This window comes from Salvelinus alpinus, chromosome 37 (assembly GCF_045679555.1).
Source record: "Salvelinus alpinus chromosome 37, SLU_Salpinus.1, whole genome shotgun sequence".
NCBI lineage: Eukaryota > Metazoa > Chordata > Actinopteri > Salmoniformes > Salmonidae > Salvelinus > Salvelinus alpinus.
The window spans coordinates 2219068-2244825 of NC_092122.1; the positions used below are offsets into that span (position 1 = coordinate 2219068).

At 44.0% G+C, this 25758-nt stretch overlaps 1 protein-coding gene across 2 annotated transcripts in view; it reads right to left on the minus strand.

Annotated features, from left to right (window-relative positions):
- Window positions 1-15812: 15812 nt before the first annotated feature.
- Window positions 15813-25758, minus strand: part of LOC139566058 (TBC1 domain family member 22B-like) — a 171106-nt gene continuing 161160 nt past the window's right edge. For both annotated transcript variants that reach the window (XM_071386913.1, XM_071386912.1), the window contains exon 14: window positions 15813-19854. In XM_071386913.1, the coding sequence (XP_071243014.1) occupies window positions 19726-19854 (129 nt within the window). In that variant the 3' untranslated portion in view covers window positions 15813-19725. The remainder of the gene's footprint in view (window positions 19855-25758) is intronic.

Here is a 25758-nt window from a genome sequence, read left to right on the forward strand (position 1 = left end):
TATTCATTGGGGTGCAACATTGAAAAAGATTGCATATGCCTACCCCTGTGTTGCTGCTGTCCTTACACTCCCTTTCACACTCAACTTTGCTTTACATCTACCATAAAGAGAACAAACAGTTGCCTTCTTCAAATAAAATCTAATTTTATTAGTCACATGCGCCACATACAACCTTACAGTGAAATGCTTACTTACAAGCCCCTAACCAACAATAAAGTTTTAAAAATACGAATAAAAATACGAAATATAAGTAACAAGTAGTTAAAGAGCAGCAGTAAAATAACAATCGCGAGAAGACATACAGGGGGTACCGGTTAGTCGAGGTAATCGAGGTAATATGTACATGTAGGTAGAGTTATTAAAGTGACTATGCATAGATAATAACAGAGAGTAGCAGCGGCGTAAAAGGGGGGGCAATGCAAATAGTCTGGGTAGCCATTTGATTAGATGTTCAGGAGTCTTATGGCTTGGGAGTAGAAGCCTCTTGGACCTAGACTTGGGGCTCCGGTACCGCTTGCTGTGCGGTAGCAGAGAGAACAGTCTATGACTAGGGTGGCTGGAGTCTTTGACAATTTTTAGGCGCTTCCTCTGACACCGCCTGGTATAGAGGTCCTGGATGGCAGGAAGCTTGGCCTCGGTGATGTACTGGGCCGTACGCACTACCCTTTGTAGTGTCTTGTGGTGGGAGCCCGAGCAGTTGCCATACCAGGCAGTGATGTAACCAGTCAGGATGCTCTCGATGGTGCAGCTGTAGAACCTTTTGAGGATCTGAGGACCCATGCCAAATATGTTCAGTCTCCTGAGGGGGAATAGGTTTTGTCGTGCCCTTTTCACGACTGTCTTGGTGCGCTTGACCATGTTAGTTTGTTCGTGATGTGGACACCAAGGAACTTGATACTCTCAACCTGCTCCATTATAGCCCCATCGACGAGAATGGGGGCGTGCTCGGTCCTCCTTTTCCTGTAGTCCACAATCATCTCCTTTGTCTTGATCACGTTGAGGGAGAGATTGTTGTCCTGGCACCACACGGCCAGGTCTCTGACCTCCTCCCTATAGGCTGTCTCGTCGTTGATCAGGCCTGCCACTGTTGTGTCATTGGCAAACTTAATGATGGTGTTGGAGTTGTGCCTGGCTGTGCAGTCATGAGCGAACAGGGAGTACAGGAGGGGAATGAACACGCAGCCCTGATGGGCCCCTGTGTTGAGGATCAAAGTGGCGGATGTGTTGTTACCTACCCTTACCACATGGGGGCGGCCCGTCAGGAAGTCCAGTATCCAGTTGTAGAGTGAGGTGTTTAGTGCCAGGGTCCTTAGCTTATTGATTAGCTATGAGGGCACTATGGTGTTGAAAGCTGAGCTGTAGTCAATGAATAGCATTCTCACATAGGTGTTCCTTTTGTCCAGGTGGGAAAGGGCAGTGTTGAGTTCAATAGAGATTGCATCATCTGTGGTGGATCATCTACTGCTCAAATTGAAGACGGCACCAGAGAAGATGGCTGACGTTTTACGTGCTCCTAACCGATTGTGTTTTTATGTTCATTTTTTTGCGTTCTTTTAACTTATTTTTAACCTATTTTGTACATAATGTTGCTGCTACCGTGTCTTATGACCAAAAATAACTTTTGGACATCAGAACAGAGATTACTCACCACAAACTGGCAGAAGCTTTGTTTTCCTTTAACGAGTCCGACGAGCCCGACATACTGCTTTCCCGGGAACAGGCCCAAATCCCTGTCATTTGCGTGAAGAGACGACGGAGAAAAATAAGACGGAGATCGGGCTGCCTTCTGAGAATTCGTAGGCGATTGAATAAACCCCCCCCTGCCTTCCGTCCTACTAGCTAACGTGCAATCATTGGAAAATAAAATCAATGACCTACGAGGAAGACAAAACTACCAACGGGACATTAAAAACTGTTATATCTTCGTGGCTGAAAGCTGGCTGGTTATACGCTGTATCGGCAGGATAGAACAGCAGCGTCTGGTAAGACAAGGGGTGGCGGACTACGAGTACATGTAAACAACAGCTGGTGCACGATATCTAAGGAAGTCTCAAGGTTTTGCTCGCCTGAGGTAGAGTATCTCATGATAAGCTGTAGACCACACTATCTACCTAGGGAGTTTATCTGTTTCTTTTGTACTGTTTTGCTAGCACAGACTGGAATATGGTCTGGGATTCTTCCAATGGCATTGAGGAGTACGCCACATCAGTCATTGGCTTCATCAATAAGTGCATCGATGACGCCGTCCCCACAGTAACCCTACGTACATACCCCAACCAGAAGTCATGGATTACAGGCAACATCCTCACTAAGCTAAAGGCTAAAGCTGCCGCTTTCATGGAGCGGGACTCTAACCCGTAAACTAAAAATAAATCCTGCTATGCCCTCCGACGAACCATAAACAGGCAAAGTGTCAATACAGGACTAAGATCGAATCATATTACACCGGCTCTGACGCTCGTCGGGTGTGGCAGGGCTTGCAAAACATTACAGACTACAACGGGAAGCACAGCTGAGAGCTGCCCAGTGACACGAGCCTGCCAGACGAGCTAAACTACTTCTATGCTCGCTTCGAGGAAAATAACACAAACATGCATGAGAGCATCAGTTGTTCCGGACGACAGTGTGATCACGCTCTCCGCAGACGATGTGAGTAAGACCTTTAAACAGGTCAACATTCAAGGCCGCAGGGCCACACGGATTACCAGGACGTGTACTGCGAGCATGCGCTGACCAACTGGCAAGTGTCTTCACTGACATTTTAAACCACTCTCTGTCCGAGTCTGTAATACAAACATGTTTTAAGCAGACCACCATAGTCCCTGTGCCCAATGACACTAAGGTAACCTGCCTAAATTGCTACCAACCCGTAGCACTCACGTCTGTAGCCATGAAGTGCTTTGAAAGGCTGTTCATGGCTCACATCAACACCATTATCCCAGGTACCCTAGACTCACTCCAATTTGCATACCGCCCCAACAGATCCACAGATGTGTGGGCAACACATTTCCCCCTGCTTTGGTTGGGTTTGGTTACTTCTCCAAAAGACAGTACAGTCTACAAACAGATGCTTAAGCTTTTTACTCTGTGCGTTTTGGTTAAGTTGTGAAAGTTTTAAAAAACCACTATGGATGCTCGGCTTCTTCCTAAGCTCCCTTCCCTCTCCCTGGCCGCCATAACTCTCATCGCCTGTTAAAAATGCAGCAGCAAGAGGAACTCTGTTCTGAAAGTAAGATGAATATTAAATCACGTGTGCTAATGAGGTGGACCGCATAATAAGCAGCCATAGGGGCTATGATTCATTCCCAGCGCTTCCTGCTAAAAAATATACAGCGATATCTGGAGGATAGAGGACAGCCTAGGCTAGATTATCGTGTGTGTGTGTGTGTGTGGGGGGGGGTTCTGTAAAGTGTCCAGGCTAAAGGGACAGGGGAACTGTAACACTATAGTCTGATGGGCCAGGTTAGGGCAGGGAAGGGCAGTGGGAGGGGTGTTAGGGATAGAGGATCGAGAGGATCAGCTGAAGCATGATGGGACAACTTAGCCCACCAACCAACTCACTCATTCTGCTCAAATATATGCAGGCTCATGCCTTTGGGCACTCTGTCCTGAAATGGATGAGTCCTTGGCAGCATCCCAAATGGCACCCTATTCCCTATTTCGTGCACTACTTTTCACCAGGGTCTTAAATAGTGCACCATATAAATAATAGGGTGCCATTTTGTACGCAACCAGAGACTCAGAAAGCAGGGCTGGGCTGCTGACTGCATTGTCATCAAATTATGTCTGCACTTCGTAAATAATTAGCTTCTCCATATTCAAATGTGGCTGCTGGCGCCAGTACTGTGGCTTACATTATGCGTGTGAGAGAGAAGAGAATATGAGGAGAATATGTTGTAGCAGACCACCATAGCTACACATACAGATTATCATCATAGTTGTGTGTGTGTGTATATAGTCCCAGCATGCGGTTCTTTAGGGGTAAATGCGCCGAGCTAGCACGTTATTATTCCATTGAGCTGTCATTTGAATAAGTGGTTGTGACGTTTGGCGTTAGGAGGGAATGAGTGTCCAGGGCTCAGACCGGGGCTGGGGCTTATCCCTCGAAGGCAATTATGCGTTACACATGAGCTGGCTGGGCAGCATCAAACAATTCTGTCTTTATCACTGCAAGACTTAGGGCTGCCAAGCCTGCAACAATTCCAGCCAGTACAGCAGCAGATATATAGCCTATAGCGCAAGGCAAAGGACAAGGATCTCAAGGACAAAACTTTGATGTGTAGCTAGCTAGATGGAACGTTACATTGTTCTTTGTAAAGCCGTTCTTACTTAATAATTTCTCGGGAAAATAGATATCGCTGCAGAGCGGGAGACAGAGAGAGCGTTGGTGTGATTACTATAGCAATATGCGTTGACATCGGTTAATAGATGTTAATCCAATCTCTTCAGCAGTATTAATACTTGTCTACTTTACAAAAAACGACACATCTAAACTCAACTCAAACTCATTAACACCCGTGTTATGACTTCATACCATGCCATTAGGAGCATTACAGATTGCAGGCCTTTGTCTTCTCATATTGTAACATTGCTTACTCTAGGTAAGCAAAAAACATTTCACCATTTTGTTGTATCCCTGAACTAATTCACCTGATCAAGGGCTGGATAATTAGCTGATATATTGGATCAGCTGTGCGAGCACTGGAATAGGTCGCCTGGGGGTCCCAGAGGAGAGGTTTGAAAACCCCTGGTCTAGATAGCCCATCTCATACCTGTCACGGCTTGATATGTGTTCGAGCCTTGAAGTCACAGGGACATTTGTGAGCGTACATGAGGGTCACAGTGTTGCCACTTGAAGGAAAAGTACACAGGCTGCAGTGTTCACTGAAGCAGATCATTGAGAGACAGAAGCAATGGCAGGATGTCAGAGCATAGATACAAGTCTATTGGAGACTGACGAGTAGCAATAAACTGTTTAAATATACCTATACAATTGTAGCTAGCTAGAATGCAATATTTTGATTTGATTATGCCTACTGTCTGGAGGTTGAGGATGGAGAGAAGCTGAAATACAGAGGTGTACAGAGATGACCATTACTGTATGGAGGACTAAGTAATAAGGCTACTCCTTAATTACTTTTGAAGTGTGGTGTTCTTTCTGGCCCCTTGTAACTGCCGTAGCATTACCCAAGTGGGTGCTGCATTTTGGTAGTACTGAAGAGTAGCTAGCTACTTGTCCAGTGGCTAGAATGAAATTAAATGAACTTCATCTGACAGAGTCCTACTACGAAGCCACAGAAGGCGTCGATGGCGATACACTGTGGTGGCAACGTGCTGCCTGCCTGTACTTATTCAAGGGTTTTTCTTTATTTTCTACTATTTTCTACTTTGTAGAATTTATTTTATTTTATTTTTTTGTCTAAAGTATTTATGTAAATAGTGAATAAGAAGGGACCAAGTACAGAGCCCTGGGGCACACCATTAGACAAGACAATTTAACAGACATGAGCCCATCAAATTGAGTGCACTGAGTTCTTTCAGACAGATAGTTAGCAAACCATGCAACTGCATGCTCCGAAAGACCTACGCTCGACAATCTCTGCCTCAGCATGATCAAATGTATCAAAAGCTTTAGTGAGATCAATAAAAAGACAGTGCTGTTTTTTTGTCAAGGGCTTCAGTGATATCATTTAAGCCTACATGGCTGCTGTAATTGTGCTATGCTTCTTCCTGAAGCCCGACTGGTACATTGATAAAATATAGCTATATATATTAAAACTCTTTTAGCTGTTCACTAACAAGGGTTTCAAGTATTTTTGCCAAGGGTCATCGTTTTTCAGATTTTTTTTATAATTATACGCCAAAGTTGGATCTCCCTCTTTTAAAAGTGGTAGGACAAATGCTGATTTCCAGATCTTTGGAATTTCATTACATTCCAGGGTTAGATTGAACAGATTAAAACTCTTAGAAATTCTCTTACGAATAAAGCGTGGGTTTGTCTTAGGAACCTTAGTATTTCTAACAGCAACAACTGCACAATGGTCACTTAAATCATTACAAAAAAACACCAACTGCAGAATATTTATGTGGAACATTTGTCAATATCAAATCAATCAGGGTAGATTTCTCTGGACATTTGAGATTTGGGCGGTGGGTGATTTAATCAACTGGGTAAGATTCATAGAATTACAAAACATTTTAAAATCGTCAGACACCGGCTTTAACCAATACCAGTTGAGATGTTGACCAATCAAGATAATTTCACTGTGAAGAAGTTTAGACATAAGGTTCATCAGAGAAGAAAGTGCATCACAGAGAGCAGAGAGGTTCCCTTTGAAACCTCAAGATTCATAGCAAGAAATTGTTTACAAATAGTTGTTTCAGACTTTGCCACACTGACAAGGAATGTAGGCTTTACATATATAGCCACACCCCCACCTTTCTTAACTCGATCAGTGCGATACACATTCTAACCATTTATACAAATATCCTTATCAAGAACAGACTTGCTGAGCCAGGTTTCAGGAAACACAATTACATCAGCATCACTTGATTTAGCCCAAATCCTAACCCCACCCATTTTTGACAACATTGAAAAATACCAAAACCAGATCTAGATTTAAAATCAGAGGGAGTTTGGAGACATTGCATATCAGGGCCAGGGTTAGGTTACACGTTACTTGATATCAACAAAAGAAGAATAACTAGGCACCTCTGTTTAATAACCTTGCACGGTTTCTATTTTTTAAGAGACCTACTGCAAGCAAATTCTACAAGTAGGATTCCAGACAGCACAAAACAGTCATTTAAAACCATTAGACTTTGGTAGTGACACAAGTTCGTACTGTTCACATGCCACAAATGCATCGGCACTTGGACGAGTGGACCAAGTGAAAAAGAACGAGTTCCCGCAGACAAAATGTCTACTGGACGGGAGAGCACATTGTCAGATGTACTCATCGAGCGACAATGTTCGTTTTCTCCAGAGTTCAGTAAAGTCAGTGCACAAAGCAATACCACAAAAACTGTCATTTTCTCTGAGCGATATAAGAAATAGTGGCCAAGGAAAGGGGAGAGAGGGACTGTGTGTACTGTATGTATGAGTTTGTATGTAAAGGCCAGCCAGAGAGAGGGTTACTTTGGTAAACTTCAAGTAAAGAAGTGCAAATCCGATTGTATTAAGGGAGCTTCTCCCATTCTTCTCTACAGATCCTCTCAAGTTCTGTCAGGCTGGATGGAGAGCGTCGCTGCACAGCTATTTTCAGGTCTCTCCTGAGATGTTCAATCAGATTTAAGTCCGGGCTCTGGCTGGGCCACTCAAGGACATTCAGAAGCCACTCCTGTGTTGTCCTGTTGGAAGGTGAACCTTCGCCCCCAGTCTGAGATCCTGAGCACTCTGGAGCAGGTTTTCATCAAGGATCTCTCTGTACTTTGCTCCGTTCATCTTTTCCTCGATCCTGACTAGTCTCCCAGTCCCTGCCGCTGAAAAACATCCCCACAGCATGATGCTGCCACCACCATGCTTCACCGTAGGGATGGTGCCAGGTTTCCTCCAGATGTGACACTTGGTATTCAGGGCAAAGAGTTCAATCTTGGTTTCATCAGATCAGAGAATCTTGTTTCCCATGGTCTGAGAGTCCTTTAGGTGCCTTTTAGCAAACTCCAAGCGGCCTGTCATGTGCCTTTTACTGAGGAGTGGCTTCCGTGTGGCCACTCTACCATAAAGGCTTGATTGGTCGAGTGCTGCAGAGATGGTTGTCCTTCTGGAAGGTTTTCCCATCTCCGTAAAGGAACTCTGGAGCTCTGTCAGAGTGACCATCGGGTTCTTGTTCACCTCCCTGACCAAAGCCCTTCTCCCCCAATTGTGCAGTTTGGCCAGGCGGCCAGTTCTAGGAAGAGTCTTGGTTGTTCCAAACTTCTTCCATCTAAGAATGATGGAGGCCACTGTGTTCTTGGGGACCTTCAATGCTGCAGAAATGCTTTGGTACCCTTCCCCAGTTCTTTGCCTCGACACAATCCTGTCTCAGAGCTCTATGGACAATTTGACCTTACAGCTTGGTTTTTGCTCTGACATGCACTGTCAACTGTGGGAGCTTATATAGACAGGTGTGTGCCTTTCCAAATCATGTCCAATCAAGTTGTAGAAACATCTCAAGGATGATCAATGGAAACAGGATGCACCTGAGCTCAATTTCAAGTCTAATAGCAAATGATCTGAATACTTATGTAAATTGGGGTATTTCTGTTTTTTTTAATTTTTTTTATACATTTGCAAATATTTTGTAAAAACCTGTTTCACTTTTTCATTATGGGGTATTGTGTGTAGATTGATTCTCATTTTTTTTAAATCCATTTTAGAATAAAACTAACATAACAAAATGTGGAGAAAGTAAAGGGGCCTGAATACTTTCAGAATTCACTACAATACTTTCACAGAATTTATTTAGTCCATAAAGGAAAATAATTCAGAAACGGTACAGTTGCTTTATTATCCAACTTATCTTGTGTCCTTTCTGTCATCCTGTGAACCCTGTTCATCGCTGCTCACAGCGATATTTAATACCATCATTCATTACAGACCGGAGGAGCACTAAAGCAGAGTTCACTGATGATAACCACGGCAACCGTGTGTACTGTACTGTATGGACAGTTCTGTGCACTGTGGTCTCTCTGTGGAGCCGTAGCTACCACGCAGAGTTCAACATGTAGAGCCATAGAAATACAGCAGCTAGAGAGCAGACTAATCCATTACAAACACTCCAATTTGCATTCCTCTCTTTAGAAAGTGATCATCTTGACCCGCCCCTGTCAGAGAGAGAGACACAGCTGCATGTGAGCTCTCACATTTTTCAACATGTTTTAAAAAAAATAAAAGGATAGATTTGGAGTTAGATAATATGCAGGATGCTACCCTCCACAGCATGGCCTTCGCTCCAGATCAAAACTCCAAACCTACAACCTCATTTTGACTATACGGAGGGTGCTGTAGCAAACAAACAGCAGAGACCTGAGGACACCATCCAACCTGGAACTGAGTCAGTAGTGTTTGTCTGATGCTATTTTAAAAGCCAAGAAGAAAAATGAAAAAATAAAGTACACTACAATGATATGTTTTATTTTATGGGGACTGAATGCTGAGTTAAGGCTCCCAGGCTTGCAAGGACAGACCAGATACACATTCAATCAGCACTAAGGTGTGAAGTAAACAGTGTCGAGGCCTTCGGGGCCAACAAGTGGCAGGAGTCTTTGAAGCATCCTCTGAAGCCCTCTCCTGCTGTTCAGAGACCATTCACTGGCATTTTCTACAAGAAATCTGCCTCCAGAAATATAAGCTTCTCCCAAGTGGGTGTGACACCTACTCCCGTTGCCTGCTGCACTGCTGCTTGGATTCCACCTGGCGATCTGTTCACTGTCTGCCCTGGCCTGTCTCCCCCTGTCTGGTACAGGTACCCCCACCACACTCACCCCTCTCTCACGAGCTTCTGCTCGCTTCCAGCACACACGCACTGTTGGGGCGAGTGACTCTGAACTTAAAATGGCTAGCCCCAAGTCGTTTTATATTTGATTACTTTCTTGAGCATTTTGCTACTTGCCTCATGACTCCTGCATACTTTGTGGACTACAAACTTTCTTTGCCCAACCATGGGACAGACTGTTTGTTCCCATACTCGGGAATCTTGTTGCCATCTGATGCACATTCAGATGTCATAAATCAGCACTGCAGAGCTCTCCCTGTCCTCTGCCATGCCTTGATTGTATTACTGTTGATGATATCTGGAAATGTGCATGTATACCCTGGCCCATCTACTGTTGCTAGCCCCAATTCTGATTTGTGCTCTGATATCTGCTTCCCTGATTTCTGCTTTCGTAAAAGCCTGGGTTTTCTGCATGTTAACACTAGAGGCTTATTACCTAAAATGGATCAACTGAAAGTGTTGGTTCACAGCTCCAATCCAGATGTGTTGGTCATTACTGAGACGTGGTTAAGGAATAAGTGTTTTGAATACTGATGTTAACCTTTCTGGTTATAACCTTTTTCGGCAAGACAGATCTTCCAAAGGTGGGGGAGTGGCAATCTTTACCAAGGATCACCTTCAGGGCTCGGTTGTCTTCACCAAGGCCGTCCCCAAACAATTTGATTTGCTGATTTTAAGCATGAAACTTTCAAATAGCTCTTCATTGACTGTTGCTGGGTGTTATGGTCCTCCATCAGCACCGGCCTGTACCCTACCTACCCTAAGCTCTCTCCTGGCCCCTTACACCAAGTCTGAATTTGTCCTGCTAGGTGACCTAAACTGGGACATGCTTAAACCACCTGACCAAGTCCTAAAGCAATGGGACTCCCTAAATCTTTCTCAGATTATTACCAATCCCACAAGGTATGACTCCAAACACCCAGAAAAGGCTACTCTATTCGATGTTATCCTCACAAATAATCCTGATAGTAATCCTAATAATCCTGATAAATCCTAATAATCCAGGACACCTACACCACCCGATGTCACAGGAAGGCCATAAAGATCATCAAGGACAACAACCACCCGAGCCACTGCCTGTTCACCCCGCTATCATCCAGAAGGCGAGGTCAGTACAGGTGCATCAAAGCAGGGACCGAGAGACTGGAAAACAGCTTCTATCTCAAGGCCATCAGACTGTTAAACAGCCACCACTAACATTTAGTGGCCGCTGCCAACATACTGACTCAACTCCAGCCACTTTAATAATGGGAATTGATGGAAATTTTGTAAAAATGTATCACTAGCCACTTTAAACATTGCCACTTAAATATAATGTTTACATACCCTACATTACTCATCTCATATGTATATGTATATACTGTACTCTATATCATCTACTGCATCTTACCATCTTTATGTAATACATGTATCACTAGCCACTTTAAACTATGCCACTTTATGTTTATATACCCTACATTACTCATCTCATATGTATATACTGTACTCTATACCATCTACTGCATCTTGCCTATGCCGTTCTGTACCATCACTCATTCATATATCTTTATGTACATATTCTTTATCCCTTTACACTTGTGTGTGTATAAGGTAGTAGTTGTGGAATTGTTAGGTTAGATTACTTGTTGGTTATTACTGCATTGTCGGAACTAGAAGCACAAGCATTTCGCTACACTCGCATTAACATCTGCTAACCATGTGTATGTGACAAATACAATTTGATAGGTATCAGTCTGGTGTTTTCTGTAATGACCTTAGTGATCACTGTTTTACAGCCTGTGTTTGTAATGGCTGCTCAGTGAAACGACCTGTCCTGATGTGTCATAGACGCTAGCTAAAAAACTTAAATGAGCAAGCCTTCCTTCATGAACTGGCCTCTGTAAAATGGTATAGAATCAGCTTGATCCCCTCTGTCAAAGACGCTTGGAACTTGTTTTTTGATATTTTCTGTGGAATTGTTAACAAACATGGCCCCATAAAGAAAATTTGAATTAAAAACAGGTTCTGCCCCTGGTTCGACCGTGATCTTGCAGAGTTACTCCACCTCAAGAATTGCATTTGGCTAAAGGCTCGGCACACGCATACTCAGGCTGACTGGCTCTCGTTCAGGCTGATGAGAAATAAGTGCTCTCAGGCTATCCGGAAGGCCAAAGTTAGTTACTTTAAGGAGCAGTTCTCTCTCTCTGTGGGTCTAACCCCAAGAAGTTCTGGAAAACGGTTAAAGACGTGGAGAATAAACTCTCCTCCTCACAGCTGCCCATGTCCCTTAATGTTGATACTGTGGTTGTTACTGACAAGAAGCACATGGCTGAGCTCACCACTTCATTAAGTAAGGATTCCTATTTGATTCAGCCATGCCTCCTTGCCCGTCCAACATTTCCTCATCTCCCACCCCTTCTAATGCGACTATCTCCGACGCTTCTCCATCTTTTCCCCCTGCTCCTCTACAAAGTTTCTCCCTGCAGGCAGTCACTAAGTCCGAGGTGCAAAAGGAGCTCCATAAACTAGACCCCAAAAAGCCCTTTCTTCTTTAAGGTTGCTTCCCCTGTCATCGCCAAACCGATCTCCAACATTATTAACCTTTCTCTCCTTTCTGGGGAGGTTCCCATTGCTTGGAAGGCAGCCACGGTTCGTCCTTTATTTAAAGGGGGAGATCAAGCTGATCCTAACTGATATAGGCCTATTTCTATTTTGCCCTGTTAATCAAAAGTGTTGGAAAATAATCAACTGACTGGCTTTCTTGATGTCTGTAGTAGTTCTCTGTAGTTCTCTCGGGTATGCAATCTGGTTTCCGCTCAGGTTATGGATGTGCCACCGCAACCTTAAAAAGGTCCTCAATGATGTCACCATTACCCTTGATTCGAAGCAATATTGTGCTGCTATTTTGATTGACTTTGCCAAAGCTTTTGATAGGGTAGACCATTCCGTTCTTGTGGGCCGGCTAAGGAGTATTGGTGTTTCTTTGGACTGGTTTGCTAACTACCTCTCTCAAAGAGTGCAGTGTATAAAGTCAGAAAATCTGCTGTCTCAGCCACTGCCTGTCACCAAGAGATGCTCTACAATAAAGCTTTCTTAGTGTCCAACAAGCTTTCTCTACCCTTGACCTTCTTCTGAACACCTCCAAAACAAAGGTCATGTGGTTTGGTAAGAAGAATGCCCCTCTTCCCACAGGTGTTATTACTACCTCTGAGGGTGTAGAGTTTGAGGTTGTCACCTCATTCAAGTACTTGGGAGTACGGCTAGACGGTTCACTGTCCTTCTCTCAGCACATATCAAAGCTGCAGGCTAAAGATACATCTAGACTTGGTTTCCTCTATCGTAATCACTCCTCTTTCACCCCAGCTGCCAAACTAACCCTGATTCAGATGACCATCCTACCCATGCTAGATTACGGACATAATTTATAGATCGGCAGGTAAGGGTGCTCTCGAGCGGCTAGATGTTCTTTACCATTCGGCCATCAGATTTGCCACCAATGCTCCTTATAGGACACATCACAGCACTCCTCTGTAAACTGGTCATCTCTGTATACCCGTTGCAAGACCCATTGGTTGATGCTTATTTATAAAACCCTCTTAGGCCTCACTCCCCCCTAAGATATCTACCGCAGCCCTCATCCTCCACAAACAACATCCGTTCTGCCAGTCACATTCTGTTAAAGGTCCCCAAAGCACAAACATCCCTGGGTCGCTCCTCTTTTCAGTTCGCTGCAGCTAGCGACTGGAATGAGCTGCAACAAACACTCAAACTGGACAGTTTTACTGACAGTTGTGGCTGCTTTGCATGATGTATTGTTGTCTCTACCTTCTTGACCTTTGTGCTGTTGTCTGTGTCCAATAATGTTTGTACAATGATTTGTGCTGCTACCATGTTGTTGTTATGTTGCTACCATGCTGTGTTGTCAAGTGTTGTTATGTTGTTGTCTTAGGTCTCTCTTTATGTAGTGTTGTGTTGTCTCTCTTGTTGTGATGTGTGTTTTGTCCTATATTTATTTTTATCCCAGGCCCCCGTCCCCACAGGAGGCCTTTTGCCTTTTGGTAGGCCGTCATTGTAAATAAGAATTTGTTCTTAACTGACTTGCCGAGTTATATAAAAAAATATATATAAATAATAATCTTGGAACATGGCCACCATTACAATTCTGAGCCAAAATCCCAAATGACACCCAATTTACCACTATTATGTAAACTCAGCAAAAAACGTCCCTTTTTCAGGACCCTGTCTTTCAAAGATAATTCATAAAAATCCAAATAACTTCACAGATCCTCATTGTAAAGGGTTTAAACACTGTTTGAACACATGGTTGTTCAATGAACCATAAACAATTAATGAACATGCACCTGTGGAACGGTTGTTAAGACACTAACAGCTTACAGACGGTAGGCAATTAAGATCACAGTTATGAAAACTTAGGACACTAAGGAGGCCTTTCTACGGACTCTTAAAAACACCAAAAGAAAGATGCCCAGAGTCCCTGCTCATCTGTGTGAACGTGCCTTAGGCATGCTGCAGGGAGGCAAAAGGACTGCAGATGTGGCCAGGGCAAAAAATTGCAATGTCCATACTGTGAGAAGCCTAAGATAGCGCTACAGGGAGACAGGACGGACAGCTGATCGAGTTACACCAGGAATGCACAATCCCTCCATCAGTGCTCAGACTGTCTGCAATAGGCTGAGAGAGGCTGGACTGAGGGCTTGTAGGCCTGTTGTAAGGCAGGTCCTCACCAGACATCACCGGCAACAACATCATCTATGGGCACTAAACCCACCGTCGCTGGACCAGACGGACTGGCACAGCCAAAGAGGACTGGCCACCCCTCATAGCCTGGTTCCTCTCTAGGTTTCTTCCTAGGTTTTGGCCTTTCTAGGGAGTTTTTCCTAGCCACCGTGCTTCTACACCTGCATTGCTTGCTGTTTGGGTTTTAGGCTGAGTTTCTATACAGCACTTTGATATATCAGCTGATGTAAGAAGGGCTATATAAATACATTTGATTTGATTTGACTGTCAAAAAGCACTCTTCAACTGACGAATCGGGGTTTTGTCTCACCAGAGGTGATGGTCGGATTCGCATTTATCGTCGAAGGAATGAGCGTTACACCGAGGCCTGTACTCTGGAGTGGGATCGATTTGGAGTTGGAGGGTCCGTCATGGTCTGGGGCAGTGTGTCACAGCATCATCGGACTGAGCTTGTTGTCATTGCAGGCAATCTAAACGTTGTACGTTACAAGGAAGACATCCTCCTCCCTCATGTGGTACCCTTCCTGCAGGCTCATCCTGACATGACCCTCCAGCATGACAATGCCACCAGCCATACTGCTTGTTCTGTGCATGATTTCCTTCAAGACAGGAATCTCTGTGTTCTGCCATGGCCAGCGAAGAGCCCGGATCTCAATCCCATTGAGCACGTCTGGGACCTGTTGGATCGGAATGTAAAAAGATACTGACTGTTACTTTTGGTTTTGACCCCCCTTTGTTCAGGGACACATTATTCAATTTCTGTTAGTCACATGTCTTTGGAACTTGTTCAGTTTATGTCTCAGTTGTCGAATCTTGTTGTTCATACAAATATTTACACATGTTAAGTTTGCTGAAAATAAACGCAGTTGACAGTGAGAGGACGTTTCATTTTTTGCTGAGTTTAGTACCAGTGTACGGTGTTGTTTAAGCCATCATAAATCTCAAACAACGTTTGCCAAACTCTATATTTCTCTGCACAGCACTGTACATGCCCTACAGCCGAATCCACCTCCGTAAAAGGCGGTCATTGTGAGTCCCATCCCTTCTACAGGCCCATGCCACCTGTACCATGTGTGAGCGACTAAGAAAGTCCAGGTGATTCTAATTACTTTTTAATTCCTGCCACTGTGAACATCAGTTAGCTTAATGAGAGGGAAGGAAAAAGAGGTAGAGAACAAGAGACTCCCTCCTTACATTAAAAGGGCCTAATTACCAAACCTGGGGCACTGCCGCACCACCACTCCACAGGGACCATAACAAACCTGTTTACCAGCCGAGGCAGTGCGTGTGCGTGTCTGTGTGGGGAGCAGCAACCACACGCATACAATACAGAAGTTATTAATACAGCAGTCTACGCAATCAATGTAGAAGCTAATACAGTGCTTATTTATGCAGTTGCTTGCTGCTTTGTACTGCTCTAATTACGTTGGTAAGCAGTTTATAATAGCAATAAGGCCCAAGGGGGTGTGGTATATGGCCAATATACCATGGCTAGGGCTGTTCTTCTGCAAGACACAAAGCGGAGTGCATGGGTACAGCCCTTGGCCGTGGTATATTGAAGCATGATATTACAGTACATCCATGAATGTATACAAACAGTTTGGTCATATATAGCATTTATTTACACTTTTCTATTTACAGATCTTTGTTTCAAAATTCATTCTCTGTACACAGATTTTTAATTTTTTAAGAAAATCACGATCACTCTCCACTGTATGAGGTTCACACTTTCACATGTCTTAGTCAGAGTCAGAAGGGAAAGAGGACCAGTCTTAGTTTGGTCAGAAACATTTGAACATCTCTGAAAAGAAACCGAGCAACAGTAAAATACAACCCCCCCAAAAAAAGGCTTTAGGAGGCAGACCAAACATGTTAGGTCATGACCCCATGAGATGCTGACTGCAACGTCCAGTGTGTGTGTGTGTGTGTACGAGGCCTCCAGCCAGCGGACGGACACCAGGTCACCACCGTAACCATGGTAACCCAGGGCTTTTGACTTTTACCGAAGGTGTGTGTAAGGGTTGTTCGGTACATCAAACCAAGTTGAAACACATAAGGACACCAGAGAAGGCAGCTGCTAGACTTACTGATGTGACTCTGTGGACTCATTGGTTGCGTCCCAAATGGCACCCTATTCCCTATATCGGGCACTACTTTGTCCAGGGCCCATAGGGATCTGGTCGAAAGTAGTGCACTATATATGGAATAGGGTGCCACTTTGGATGCAGATACTGTCATGGCTTAGCAAACACAGAGTGTGAGTTTCATTTGCAGAGAGCTTGAATTAAGGTTAAATAAATATCTATGATGATCATCTGCTCTCTCTACATTAGGCACAACTTAATAGGCTCATGTAAACAGTATGTATTAAAAAAAAAGGTAGAGAGACATTTTTGTTTCTTTTAAAGCTGATTCCAAATAATATATTCCGTACAAAAAAGGGAAGAAAATTGACTTTTATCAAGTGCAGTTCTTTTTAGTTTCTAATCAATGTGAGAATAGGAAATTGGGCCTGGAGCTGACATGGAGCGCAAAAACATTACCGACATGATCAAAAGAAGCTGAGGAGGTTCAAATACAGAGTATTAAGCTGCCCCATGTATACATACACTCCCAACACACACATCATTGAGGAGATCATGCAACAACTATTGGTCTTCATCGTTACCTGGCAGGATGTTTTTGATGATAAAAGTTGTACATAATATTATTTCAACGTCCAATTTACATCGTATATCCACCCTCTACACAAGGGGTATAACAACTCTTAACCCATGCGGTCCGGAGCCTGCTGGTTTTCTGTTCTACCTGATAATTAATTGCACCCACCTGTTGTCCCAGGACTAAAATCAGTCCCTGATTAGAGGGGAACAATGAAACATAGGAGTTGAACTGGGTTGAGTCCAGAGTTGAGTTTGAGGGCTCTACACCAGGCAAAAACAAACTATCCCATCATTTGGTACATCAAATAAAAACCCGAAGCAGTCAAATGAAGAGAGTTAATGTATTCCACCCTAACACCCCCAGTCAGTCAGTGTTCATGAATAGACTGAATAACCAACAAAGCTACCGGACTGGGTTCTATGGGCCCTGGTTCTGGCCTATGAGCAGTCACAAATGGTCGTAGTCCAGAAGTTTTTTCCCGACCACAAAACTCATGGTCCTACTTCTGTGTTTTGAGGAGTATATTTTTTTAACCCTTTACACTCACGGAAATTTGACTATGTGGATAGGGCTAACTTGAAATGTTTCTCACAGAAGAAATGTGAAAAGTATATGCATAACCATGGTAGCAGTCGAAAGGGAACATTTAGGAGATGATGGGGAAATGATTACACTTGATTTGATGTGCATTCTACATTTACTGTACTTTCGCGGCATTTGTTGATAAAATCTGAAAATACTCTGGATATATTCAGTAACACGATAAGAACATTCCTGGAAGATGTGGGGTAGGTGCAACATAAGACAAAAAAAATGACAAGGGTTTGAGTGAGAGGACTAACTGGTGTCTCCTTGTGGCCATGCACCTCTCCAAAGTGGGCACAGTTCCTAGGTCATTTCAAAGCACTTTAATGACTCAAAGAAGAGTCTTCCAACTATAAGGTGCCGTGTTCATGAGCTCTCCTAGCTGTGCCGTTGAGGAACTAGCACAAATACACGTGTATTTTGTTGGTTTGGAACACAACCCTGCATCCCCATCATCACACAATTACTATTGTTGTTAACGCAATCCAAAAATGGTCCATTTATAAAATCGCAATCTGGGTCAGGTGGTCATCATTTGAAAGTTTGTTCTTCTATTGCCAAAATGACTAGCTAAGTTATAAAATACGATATTACTTGCTTTCGCAATGCAATGTATAATCCTGGTGCACATAGAAAGGAGGGTCGGGTGCATTCAGGTGCGTGTGCTGCGGCAAATGTTCTTCACAACAGACAAATATTAGGCTCATTCTGTTCAGAACAACCCAGTCAAACATAGTCATCCTAAATGTTGACGCTGTATATGACATGAGTTTTATGATATGGAAACGTGAAGCGCATATTTGGACTCACGGGTGTTTCGGCTTGATTATGACATTAAAGCAGTATGTATTATAATCCTCGATTTCTCATCTGTCAAAAATGTACAGCATTTCCCTCACTCAGACCAAAAAAAAAAATATGTTTTTTGTTTTTATTTTACCAGGTAAATTGAGTGAAAACACATGAACATTTTCAACAAGGTCGCGCGAGATGCTCAAGATCAGAATGTCCGTCAGCCAAAACCCATACAGAGCTCTGACATGTATAGCATGTTACTGTACAGCCCACTGCGTTACAATGTAGTTGTTTATTAGTGCCGACATCTACCATTATCAACCCGGGTACGAGTTTTCTGACCATGTGACCTAACTAGGAAATCTCCTGGCCTAAAAGGTGACCGGTCACCACTGCGCGGTGCAGTACCAAAGTGTCTAACTGACCGAGTTAGGTAGTGAGTCCTAGGTTCAGAGATGATCGTACGTCAGGCAGAGTCACGCGACACTCGTCCCTCCCTCAGTCAACCGACAAAATATTCCATATCTTACATAATAGAGTTGAGAGAGTGTTAGACACATCATTAGATCATTAGAACCAGCCCTGCGGACCATGTCAGAGTCAGAAAGAAATCATCCAGAATAATAAGACACTTTCTGATCTCCCTATTAGCTAATTATTAACTTTTATGTGAATGTGTTTCTGTTTTTTAACTAAAAACCTACTCGTCTCTGGGGGATTGACTGCTCGTTTGGAACTGAAAGCACGGAGATGAAAGAAGAGCTCGATGCCAGCTAGGATGACAACATGTGTCCTCAGTTTCCTTAGGAATTAAAAGTGACATATTAACCAAGTACAGAATATCTCTCTCTACCCCCCCCCCCCCACACACACACAGGGTTCGTTCAGACCTACAATTCATTCATTAGGTCTCGGGACATGTTGCGCCTGCTGTGGAGATCCACTCAATGTGACTGGGCCTCTAGGAGAAGGTCTGAGTTCCTTGGGGACGGTGGCCAGTCAGGGACAAACAGTACAGGACAGTCTAGAACAGTCATCCATGGGTCTGCAGCAAGATCTCCACTACCACACTGACTGGAGGTCTTTCTTGTTTGGTTGAGGTCTACTTCGATGGGACAGGCATCGATGTTGTTGGAGTGTGGCACAAATGTCATTTCATCGTTAAGAACAAAGAGAAGAGGAGTCAAGAAGAACACTCGGTTAGAACGGTACACACATACCAAGAAGCACTGGCTTCCCAAATGGCCCCCTATTCCCTACATAGTGCACTACTTGGGGCTCTGGTAAAAAATAACGCATTTTGTAGAGAATAGGGTGCCATTTGTGACGCAAACATTTTTGTTTTCATCTACTAGTAGCAACGGTCGTGGACTGCAGAGGGACAAGAAAGTCGAGGAGGGGTTCCATCCATCCGTCCGCCAGGGGGCCTCTGTCAGGGGTTCAGTAGCTAGCTGTCAGGGGCCCACACTCATCTCTTGTAGTGGTTGGGGGCATCAGCGAAGGCAAACTTCAGCCTGTAGGCTTCAGCCAGGAGCACGCTGACCTCCTCGTTGCCCCAGTGCATGGTGGGTAGGTTCTGCAGCAGAATCATCAGACCCTGTGGGGCAGAGAAAGAAACAACAGAAGGATTTAGTGGAGCTGAAGGTAGAGAGAGAGAAGTAGAGAGAGGCAGAGAGAGAGAGAGAGGCAGAGAGAGAGAGAGAGAGAGAGAGAGAGAGAGAGAGAGAGAGAGAGAGAGGCAGAGAGAGAGAGAGACACAGAGACACAGAGAGACAGAGAGAGAGGCAGAGAGATGCAGAGAGAGAGAGGCAGAGAGAGAGAGAGAGGAGCGAGGAGTGCAGTTAGACACAGAATAATTGATATGGCCAGAGAGAGAAAGACAGCGAGAACCAAGTGAGAGAAGGGCACACCACACTTTGAACATTACAGTGTGTGAATGTGAAGGTGTCGCCAGGGGCAACAGCAGTGAAAGCATCAGCTCAGAGGAGCTGGGAGGGTGTCTCAGTAAGGAGCGCCTCACACACACACACACCGCCTGCTTTATAACACCAACCAGTGAAGCAGAAGCACCATCACAGCAAGAGGAACACACTTACACTTTTAATCAGCGAGTAACTCTATTTAAAAATCCGCCGTGTGTCGTTTCGTTCTGAACAGAACCACTATGTTTCTCGTTCCGTTCCACTGTTACGACCAGCATAATAAAGTTCTGAACCGGTTTGAACAAGAAAGTAGTACTGGTTTATATAGTTAATTTCTGTTGCTTTTTTTAACTTTACAATTAGCTCATTAAATTACTCCACCAATCAGTGCAGATAGAGCAGCTTTCTTTGGACCGGGCAAGCTAGTTGTTTGAAATGTTGCGGGGTGGGGAGAGTACAAGAGAGAGGGCCTTGGCATCATGATAAGACATGCATTATAATGTGTTCAGGATATTAGTAAGCCTATCATTAATTCACTGAATCAAATAATTATATCCTAGCAAGATACCTAGCTACGGAGAAGCGGCTAATATATGGAGGAACTTTGAACGTCGGAAAGTTGGCTCAATGCAGAGGCTAGCTCAACGCCCTGGACCAGAGCTAACGTAAACTCACCCCGTTCCGTACAAAATGTGCGCAACCGCAACATTCACACGAGGCTACAAAGAAAACTAATGGGACTGTAGCGACTGTGTTGACTTCAAAATCGGGGGTGTGAACTAGGTTTCTATTCAAGCGTTGATCGACATGGTAATGGCTCTATAGTATTGGAGAAAAGTTGAAAAAAAACTGACCCTCCGTTACATCGTGACGTGTCATGCCGTAACGTACAGCACGCATAAAGCAACTATTTCTGTCGTACAATCTCTCTCCACCAGGTGTAGCACTTCTCTCATCGTTTCAAAACAAAAAATGGACAGTGACGGGGGTAAGGGGGGATACGTAGTCATTTTTTGCGTCATCACTGCATGCGATCATCATTCTCAAAGCCGCTGTTTACTTCTAAGATCACTTTAGCACCGCCCTAAAAACCCGATTCAAATTCGACACAAACCTTCAAATAGGTATGTAATGACACATTATATAAACTCTTTATAGTGTTTTATTTACATTTTAGAGGCGATAAGGTGATAAGGTGGACAGATCAAGTAAAAAAAAAAAAGCTATTTTCCCAAACATCTCTCCTTCTCCTTCCCGTAGATGTCTTTTGACCCCTTTTGATTCCTCAATGTAAATTTTTTTTTTTGGGGGGGGGGTCCAAATCGGACGTTAGGTACTATAATCATTGATATTATGTCAATCCTATAAATTTAAAAACGGATCAATTTGTGTGCAATCAATCATAATTATGTTGCAGGAATGCTTATATTATTTGTTTCTAAACTACAGAAACCATTTCAGATCAACCTGAGGTGGTTGGTGTCATGGCTTTCTGAAATGACATGGAACGACGAGAGACAGAGAAGTAAAAAAAAAAAAAAAAAATGCCTTATGGAGTTACAGTTAGCCCCAGCAGAGCCCCTGCCAGACCGCCCGCTAGATGTATTAGTGTGTGTTAGTGGAGCTGGGACGGAAGGACCTCCATCTCCAGCCTAATAAAGCTCTCTGACTGGGGCCTGATGAGGGGGGAATGAATCTGGTTAACACTTCCTGCAGTAGCAGAGACAGGCCCGGCCTGGGGTGACAATGACACTTGCGCAAAATGCTTTCCCTACCATTGCACTGTATAGCTGCCTACTTTGGTTCGTCTAGGCTAGATCTTTTCCCACTCCACACAGTTGTTTGAAATAAGACGGCTGTGTCTCTCTGTGCATACGAGTGTGCGCGTCCCTGCTTGCTTATGTGTCTGTCTCACATGTTCACAACTCCACACTTCCACCAGCGCTAAAAACTAACCGACAGAGAAGGAAAAAAAACTGATAACAAAAGACGGATATCATTATTAATGCAATCAATTCTGACGCTCATTTGAATATCTGACAACGCCGCAGGTTGCATACAAATCACATGTCCCAATAGTTTTGGAGCTATCTGAACATTAGCAATAACATCTGCTAAATATCTGTATGTGACCAATAAAATGGGATTTTATTTGAAATGAGACGGAGGAAAAAAAAAGTGATTTCCCCGTGTTAAGTCCATGTGATACATTTGTGTGTGCGTTTGTGTGTTCATGCGTGCGTGTGTGTTTTTGTGTGTTTGTGTGTGTGCGTGCGCACGTGCGTGTGTGTGTCTGAGCTGTCAAGGCCAGAAGAATCGAACATGCATGAATATATGTGTTCCCTCCTACTACTCTTCCATCAACTCACTTGACATGTGCCACTGGCCAAGGTTACACTATACTGTACAAACATATAGCTGAACTGAGATGGAAGGGGCGGCAGGTAGCCTAGTGGTTAGAGCGTTGGACTAGTAACCGAAAGGTTGCAAGATCGAGCTGACAAGGTAAAAATCTGTCGTTCTGCCCCTGAACAAGGCAGTTAACCCACTGTTCCTAGGCCGTCATTGAAAATAAGAATTTGTTCTTAACTGACTTGCCTAGTTAAATAAAGGTAAAATATTTTAATGAAACAACCATAGAATGCGATAAGCAAATTATTCGTAGACTGGATGACAGTTTGTTTGGATCTAAATGTCTTGTTCCTACGATTACTAGTTATCCCCATCCTTACGGACGGTAAATAATTGGAAATGTATTATGTTATTTATTGCAATTACCCCCTCCTGCAAATAACAAATGTGTTCCAGTTTTTTTATTTTTTTATCAAAAAGGGTCTGTGGTAGGGGCGTGGCAATGGGCTCGGTCGGCCCGTTGGCGAGGCTATTTATTTGAGAACATTTTAGAGGCCCCCATCTTGGTTGTGTAGACACAATTTTTTGAATATTTAAGCCTGAGAAGGTTTCTGACAGTTTGTGCAGAAATTCTTTGGGTTGTGCAAACTCAGTTTCATCACCTATCCGGGTGGCTGGTCTCAGACGATCCTGTAGGTGAAGAAGCCTGATGTGGAGGTCCTGGGCTGGCGTGATTACACGTGGTCTGCGATTGTGAGGCCGGTTGGACATACTGCCAAATTCTCTAAAATGACGTTGAGCTTACGGTAGAGAAATGAACATTAAATTATCTGGCAACAGCTCTGGTGGACATACCTGCAGTCAGCATGTCAATTGCACGCTCCATCAAAACTTGAGACATCTGTGGCTTTGTGTTGTGTGACAAAACTGCACATTTTAAAGTGGCCTTTTATTGTCCCCAGCACAAGGTGCACCTGTATAAGAACCGTTCTGTTTAATCAGATTCTTGATATGCCAAAACCTGTCAGGTGGATGGCAAAGGAGAAATGCTCACTAACACGGATGTAAAGAAATTTATGCACATCATTTGAGAGAAATACGCTTTTTGTCTGTATGTAACATTTCTGGGATCTTTTATTTCAGCTCATGAAACATGGGACCAACACACTCCATGTTTCATTTATATTTTGTTCAGTATATAATTAGTGGATTCGGCTATTTCAGCCACACCCGTTGCTGACAGGTGGATAAAATCGAGAAAACACCCATGCAATCTCCATAGACAAACATTGGCAGTAGAATGGTCCATAAAGTAGAGCTCAGTGACTTTCAACGTGGCACCTTTACAACAAGTCAGTTCGTAAAATTTCGGCCTTGCTAGAGCAGCCCCGGTCGACTGTAAGTGCTGTCATTCTGAAGCGGAAATGTCTAGGAGCAACAACGCCCTGCTGCGAAGTGGTAGGCCACACAAGCTCACAGAATGGGACCGCTGAGAGTTAAATCGCGTGTCCTCAGTTGCAACACCCACTACCGTGTTCTAAACTGCCTCTGGAAGCAACATCAGCACAAGAACTGTTCGTTGGTAGCTTCATGAAATGGGTTTCCATAGCCGAGCAGCCGCACACAAGCCTAAGACCATCATGCGCAATGCCAAGCGTTGGCTGGAGTGGTGTAAAGATCTCCGCCATTGGACTTCTCTGGAGTGATGGAGTGATGAATCACGTTTCACCATCTGGCAGTCCGACGGACGAATCTGGGTTTGGCGGATGCCAGGAAAACTCTACCTGCCTAAATGCATAGTGCCAAATGTAAAGTTTGGATGAGGAGGAATAATGGTCTGGGGCTGTTTTTCATGGTTCGGGCTCACCCCTTAGTTCCAGTGAAGGGAAATCTTAACGCTACAGTATATAATGACATTCTAGACAATTCTGTGCTTCCAACCTTGGCAACAGTTTGGGGAAGGCCTTTTCCTGTTCCAGCATGACAAGGCCCCCGTGCACAAAGCAAGGTCCATACAGAAATGATTTGTCGAGATTGGAGTTGAAGAACTTGAGTGACCTGCACAAAGCCCTGACCTCCACCCCATCGAACACCTTTGCGATGAATTGCAATGCTGACTGCGAGCCAGGCCTAAATGCCAAACATCAGTGCCCAACCTCACTAATGCTCGTGGCTGAAAGGAAGCAAGTCCCCGCAGCAATGTTCCAACGTCTAGTGGAAAGCCTTCCCAGAAGAGTGGAGGCTGTTATAGCAGCAAAGAGGTGAAAAACTCCATACTAATGCCTATGATTTTGGAATGAGATATTCGACGAGCAGGTGTCCACATACTTTTGTAGTGTATGTGGGAGCATTTGAATGGACAAGGCCATGTTGTTTGTTGACTAGTTTAGTCAGAGGCACAGTGTTAGTTTCATTGTCATACATCCTAGAATCGCAAATGTGAGAAAGCTGGATATGGAGGTTGGGCACAGTGTAAAGTGCTGCATATAATGGTACATAATGGACTTCCAGAGGACATTCTATAGGACAACTCATAGGTATTCAGTGTCCTACCTAATGTATAGAATAAGCCAGTATTCAAACCCACCTCCCTGGTGACTGGCTGGTGAGAGTCCTTCATTAATGACTTAAACATTCTAACGACCAGATGTTGGCTATCATCGATATTCCGCTAATGAGCTTAATATACCTTAATTACACACATCTCACAGGCTGCTGCAGAAATCACTTTACCAACACAGGTAGGGGCACTCCAGAATGAAGGGGAGGGGGGTACAATGTGTGTGTCTAATGTCCGATTGAGTCACATTGATAACAGCATCAAAAGAGGCCCCTCAGAAGACTCAAAAACGTCAGAAAAATTAACAGCCTCTCTAAAGAAGCAAGGCCAGTGGCAGAAATGCACCACGTTTAAGAAAATGACGGGCCCATGTGTTAAAGCATCCTCTTCAGGAATTACAAGGCCTTTCAAGCCGACCACTTACGCAAAGTACAGTTCCTTGGATTCAAGCACCTGCACGAAGGTAAAGCGAACACCACGACAAAATACTCTCCTCACACTGAATAGGACGTCCCTGGATGGTGCTCAGATTGTATTCAGTCAAATGAAAAGCCTGGTCCTTCTCAAGCGGACTCTGCTGTCTTTTCTCCCCACAGAGTTAACGAGAGATCAAAGCGGATATAGATGGATAGAGGGTAGACTGTGTGCGCTTACATGCTGACCAGAC